This window comes from Eptatretus burgeri, chromosome 2 (genome assembly GCF_056783735.1).
Source record: "Eptatretus burgeri isolate ZD-2024b chromosome 2, Ebu_testis_v1, whole genome shotgun sequence".
NCBI classification, from domain to species: Eukaryota; Metazoa; Chordata; class Myxini; order Myxiniformes; family Myxinidae; genus Eptatretus; species Eptatretus burgeri.
The window spans coordinates 115,881,927-115,888,298 of record NC_140962.1 but is presented as its reverse complement, the minus strand read 5'-3'; the positions used below and the strand labels follow the sequence as shown (position 1 = coordinate 115,888,298).

Sequence of the window (6,372 nt, the reverse complement as noted above, 5' to 3'; positions counted from 1 at the left end):
GCCATTCGGTAATCGTGCCCTGGACACGTAATCCATCGACTTTCATAGCACGGTGAAGGCATCGGCCATTGATTAACGCCTCATCCCGAAAATCTTGCTCCAGGTTGCTCAGCATCAAGGGTTCAAAGGTCAAGGTCACCTTTTTAAACACGCGTCATCATATTTGGAACCCGGGAAAACGAGCTGCGGAGCAATAATTGGGAATGCTTTGTGTCCGACATCCCATGTTGTTACACCTTGGGTGAGAGAGAGAGAGAGAGTTATCTTCCATTCGACCTGTTTTTTTTCAGATTACATGTACGTGTGCTTGTGTACGCGGCACGGACGCGTAATAACGTGTATAAATCAGTGGAATTCTTAAAAAAAAAAAATACACATTACAATCTTCTGGAATAATAAGAACGGCACGAAGACGCTCAGGGCCTGGCTGTTCCCATGGCGACGGGGTCCTGCTTCAGGGGTGTCCATGTTGGCGCCGGGCCGCGCAGCGCACAACATGTATACCAAGGGCCGCGGTGCTGTGGTGCCGTCGGATGCGCAGGCTCGGGAAAAGTAAGAGGTTTTGTTGTTTTTTTTTTCTCCTGAGGAAATCGTGTTCGGAATCGAGTGTTTATCGCGGGTTTCCAAAGATGGTTTACATCCCCAATAACCGAGTCCGTCGCAAAGGCGGTGAAACGCGCAATTAAATGTCTAGCCGAGCAACATGAAGACTCGGGTGCCGGTTGTTGACGGACCAAGTTCTGGACGTTCCAACAGCGTGAAGTAAACCTCGAGATCGGACGGTGTTTGATGGTGTCGCCACGTTGAGTCGTGGGCGTTGAAGGGACTTGGTTTTTCTTGACCACTCAATGATGAGGCCTGGTCGCGGCCTAAACTGGCACCATGTTATTTCCCTTTGTCGGGTTGCCTTGTGTCTTGTCCCTCCTCGGATTGCGTCTGCAGGTCGATTCCGGACGTTCGCCTCTTGAGTCTTCGCCCACGTACCTGGCAAGCTGGAGGTGACGAAAAACGGGGTTTTATTTTATTTTATTTATTTATTTATTTACCAACCAAACGTGGTTAAAAACGTCATTTGAGAAGTTGTCGGTGACTCGACATACACCAGAATAACCCGGGTAGTCATTGATATTGATGAGATGTCTTGCAGCTGATCAGAACTCATCTCAAATGTTTACTTACCGTTACAGTCCCAAGTATGGACTCGTCTCAAGGATCATGAAGCACCAAACGAGCCGAGATCAATCAAAACTGACATGGCCACGACCTGACGGATGAGTCACTTCATGTGACTGTGCTCGGCAATGTTTTCATCACAGGCTTTCTTGGCCTTTCTGACGAGATCTCTGAGGACCAAACTGATCACCCAGTGTGGGGGAGGTGGGGGTGGGTTTTTTGTTTTTACAGAAGGGGTTGCTTTTGTATATACGAGGAGACTAGGTGACCTCATTTGACAAGTGCCCTTGGGAACTTGTGAGAAGAGACTTTCCTCTTCGCCATTTCTGTGAGGTAGGACAAGTATACGTGCTGAACTACTGTAAACAGATTGCCAAATCGTGGCTCCCCGTCTGCCCTTCTCATCACCGACACAAGCCTGATGTTGGCTGAGAATGGTTAAGGTGGCTGGCTTAAGATCTTAGGATGTTGAGTTGGAGACCCATAAGATCAGATGGGTTGACTCAGCCTGTCATCCTCCCAAGGTCAGCAAAATGAGGGCCAGCATGCTGCTAACAGGGGCACTACATCAGCGAGACAACCACGCTTCCAGAAAAAAAAATGATGCAACCAGCAGACACAGGCTACATACGAGACAAGAACATAAACGATATTTCATTCCACAAATTACCCTTCCAAATTCACACGGTAATCAACATTAATGAAATGGGATACTGCCCTCCAGATGATGAAATAGGATTGGATACTGCACTGTACCCAAACCTGTAGCTCTGTAGGTCTTTGTTATAAGTTGGTATCATGTATCTTATTTCATTACTTTTTTTTATTACGGTTTGAATTTGGTAATTTGTGGACACCTTGTTAGTGTATATGGATGAAAACGAGCCCAATCGAATCAAGTCTCGAAAGGACCGAGAAATATCACCAACAAGTGGAAGAGTGAATTGGAAATCACAGATCGATTGATTCGTGGTGATGGCAATATGGTCGACGTGATCGCAAGTGACGTGTTATTACGTATGGAATCCTGGAGGACGTCGACATGGCCTTCGGTGAGGAAAAACCCATGATGTCATACAGCCAATAGACGAGAGTACCAGACACGAGATGACTTGAGTGATACCTTGCATTTTCACTGCAGGTCAATCGGTCAATCCTTGCGAGTGAATGAAAGTAAAACATTGCGTTTTGAAAAAAAATTCATCGTACTTTCCATCAAATATGAGTTTTGACCACATTAAAACGGGTCTGTGGGTTTACACAAACAAAACGGGTCAAACCCGCAAAATCCGGGTCACTTGTCGTGTAAGCATCTGCTCACCGCTCTGAGTAGTTCTATCGAAGACGCTCTCTTCGGTGCCCGTAAACATACATTTTGCTTTTGCAAGTATTGATTTCTGAAAACTGTGATGAAATCTTTGATTGCCCCGTAATTTCGAATCTATTTATTTGATAACGGTTGTTTTTCTGTGATTCACCCTGTGTCGTGCAAGTGCGATTTGGCAAAAATTGACTTGCTCCAACCATATATATATTTACTGCCAAGTCGTGTTGATATAATATTAATAACAATAATAATAATAAAGAATGAATTCCCTGCCGAGGAACTTTAACACAAGAGGCCATGAGGCCCATCAAGCCTGTGTTGTGGTTGCCAACCTTTGTCTGTCCATACTCAAGCCTTTTTAAATGCTGAGGGTCAAGCAAGGGAGCAGCACGCACTATTTAAAAAAAAAAAATCTTTGGCATGACTCAAACATGGTTCGAACCACCAACCTCCCAGATTCAGAGCGGACGCTCTAACCATGACACCGAGTGTGGTTGGCATTGACTACCATAGATTTTGTACATGAGCACCTTGCTATCCACCAAAATGAGATAGCAAGGTTTAATGTATTTGATGTTTGTTTGTTTGGTTGGTTTTTTTCCCGACACAGATTCAATGGGAGAAAAATATTACCCTTGGAGAACCCCCAGGATTTCTCCATTCCTGGTGGTGGTAAGGAAATGCTGAGCTCGCTTGCATCTAGGTGTTTCGCAGGCAGGATGATTCGTCAATGTGTGTGCTGTCCTTCGGATGGACATTAAAATGGGTCTCCCGTCTGCCGGCATTAGTTGTTGGACGTTAACGATCCCACCGTGTCCTTTGCGACGAGTAGGTGATCTATCGCCGGCGACATGAACAAATTGCAAGCCCCTGCCCTAACCAGCAGATGGCATTGTATCAGCGGCACAGCCGCGCCCTCACCCAATGATGCCGCCCTGCAACCTTGCGCTCCATACGAACAAAGACCCACAAACTTCATTTTGAGTTTAATTTTTTTTGTCAGCAGAGAGCTAAATGGTGTCAGTTATATTGGCATGATTATAATGTTTGCTTGATGTTCTAATTATTATCATTTTAATTTCTTTTAGGTTGGCTCTCTACGTTTATGAATATTTGCTACACGTTGGTGCTCAGAAAGCAGCGCAGACTTTCCTTTCAGAGGTAACACCACTTGATATGTGCATTTGTCGTTTGCGTATTGAATCGATCGTTTTTAAATTTGATGCGTGCTTTGTAATTTATGTGTACGTAATGTATTTGATGTTTGTTTGTTTGGTTGTTTTTTTTTTTTTTAATCCCAATACAGATTCGATGGGAGAAAAACATTACCCTTGGAGAACCCCCAGGATTTCTCCATTCCTGGTGGTGGTAAGAAATGCTGAGCTTGCTTTACAAGCATTTGTGTTATTGCATTACATTGTTTCCTCAACGATCACCTTCCTTGTGCAGTTTGTAGCTACATCAATGTTTGACACGTGGTGGTTTCTCGTGGTTCAATTTGGTTGGATCCAAAATAAATTTTTTCCCTCCAAGCTTATTTGTTGTTTCTGAAAGTTGTCACCAATTGGCATTTTCATCATGTCATCTTGCAGATTTTTTTTGTTTTTTTTTTGTTTCTTTGTCTTGTGATCTTTGAAGTCTGCAATTCGGTGGAGATATTTAATTGTGCTGATTTTCTGTGGAGTTGCTTTCACTGAGGAGTATATTATTGCATACTGGCTGGCTTAAAGTGGCTGTCTATTGCATACCTCCCCACAATCAAAGCCAGTGAGGGGTGTCGGTTTAGTTGCCTTCAGGTCTTCAGTTCAAGCCCTCATTCTTCCGTGAAATAACACCAAGTGGGTTCACTCAGCCTGTCATCCTTCGAAGGTCGGCAAAATGAGTACCAGCTAACTGGAAATGTGGCACTGCATCAGGGACACAGCCGTGCTTCCTAAAAATGATGCAACCAGCAGCTACAGGCTGCATACGAAATAATAAAAATAATAATCAGGCACCAGATTGTTTTTGTTACAATCTTCAGGTTGTATGTACTATGGTTGTATGCAAGAGGCCAAGTAATGTGAGGAGCAGAGAAATGGCCTCCTGGTTCCAATTGAAAAGGCAATGGTGGTTGTTTTCGCAAACATTAATGGACACTAGCCGATTGCATGACATTTTGTGTTCCCGAGACACTGATGCTTTTATGATGCTTCTTGTAGGTTGATTCGTTCTTAAATTCAGTCAACGGACCAACTTTGATGCCATCCTGGCCATGACTCATTTATAGAGTTGGCTTTCCTTGTTAAAGCATTCTGATGGCACCATATCAATAAGGATTGATGGAGGTTGTTTCAATTGAAAGCTAAGTTAAATATACAATACCTTAAAAAAACATTTGTGTACAAATGTAAAATTATTTCCTTTCCATTTTTTTTCCGCCATCAATTCTCACTCGAATGTCTTGCTTCGTCCCCACCAGAACATTCTCGCGAATGAGAAATTTCTGTTTCCGCAGATTTTTAATTTTTATTTTTTGTCCGAATTCCGATGATGTACTATTTTGCATATAACATTGTTCAGGGTTTGCATTGATGATTCCCAATATACAAGTTTGCATGAATAACTCTCTTTTGATGCAAAATATCATTGTCGCGCATTTTGGGCAAGCGGCAGAAAGTTTTGATGAACCATGGGATAATGTCGGGAAACTTACTGACGATCCACACAGATGTAAACAGGTGACAATTGCATGGTCTTGTCCACATTCTGAAAGATTGCTGCTGATTGCTCAATTTCACTGCATTGCCATTGCCAAAGCTGGTTTTGCATGTATTAGATTGTTGGAGACATGTTTAAAGATGACACTCTTCACAAGGAAAAAGTGGAAAAAAGAAAAAGTTTGAAAAGTATTAGAGCTTATGTATAAGTCGCTTGTGGATGAAAAGGAAAGGTATCTACAGTTTGTATCATGTATTGCCTCTTTTGGCAGTGAATTACTCACAGGTTGCACAGATTTGAACTGTTCTTGCCTCACTCTTCATGAGAAGATGAGTGTGTTCACATGGGCATGTGATGCCATTTCAGGAACGAATCTTATAAATTATTTCAAGTATTTGCGCGTTTGTTTGCTGCTCTTTCACGGCTGAACCGTAGCATCGAGAGGCCCTAAATTTTGTGTGTAGATACTTCAGAATCTGGGCAAGATTTAAATCCACCACACGTTTGCTTTGAAGGCTGTTTTGAGGCCAAAGGCTGCTTTCAAGTTGATAGTTGGATGATCAGGCAGTGCTGCTGCTGACCCGAAGGCAAAAGGTAGCCCCCACGAGGCGTTCGGCCAATAACTCGATGTAGCTTTTCAATGTCTAAGACGTCATGAAATCACCGCCGGGAAAAGCTCATGTGCCCGGGGCAGCACCAGGTTCCCCCCACCCCCTCCCTGCCCCCAGTTAAAAAATAAAAAAAATAGATAAAGGGCATTTAAAACATGAGTGAGAAAACACAACGTTGTCTTGTGCTATAAAGCTGAGGACTGTATTGGCATTCGTGGTTTAATGAATACAGCTATCAAGCTATTAAATTGATTTACATGCAGGAATGCAGATTTAAGGTTGGATCAAACTCTGTTACTTTTTGCTCTAATTAAGTAAAATAGCACATACCCGTCTAAGACGGGTATGGGGGCCAGGAAGGATCACAATACTCGGTTACGGTAGTTTCTTTGGATGTTTTGCGCCGCATTAAACAGCTCAGTTCATATTGGTGGCGTATCTGGTTGCCCATGGTAGCATTTGAGACTGGTCGCTTTAGATTGTTGGCTTTGACACAGAGTGCCGGATGAGTAATACGAACGATTTGACATATTCATCGTTTCTATATTACCTCCATCAACA

The 6,372-nt window shown here is 43.1% G+C and overlaps 1 protein-coding gene across 10 annotated transcripts in view; it reads left to right on the top strand.

Moving 5' to 3' along the window:
- The first annotated feature begins 263 nt into the window (after positions 1–263).
- The window catches only part of LOC147032889 (single-stranded DNA-binding protein 2-like), a 151,443-nt gene continuing 145,334 nt past the window's right edge, over positions 264–6,372 (top strand). For 4 of the 10 annotated variants that reach the window (XM_085870870.1, XM_085870869.1, XM_085870868.1 and 1 more), the window contains exons 1-3: positions 264–552; positions 3,589–3,661; positions 3,807–3,868. In XM_085870870.1, coding sequence (XP_085726996.1) covers positions 467–552; positions 3,589–3,661; positions 3,807–3,868 — 221 coding nt within the window. In that variant the 5' untranslated portion in view covers positions 264–466. Of the gene's footprint in view, positions 553–635; positions 999–3,588; positions 3,662–3,806; positions 3,869–6,372 lie in introns of those variants that run through there. The other 6 variants (XM_085870865.1, XM_085870863.1, XM_085870871.1 and 3 more) reach the window with 5 other exon arrangements.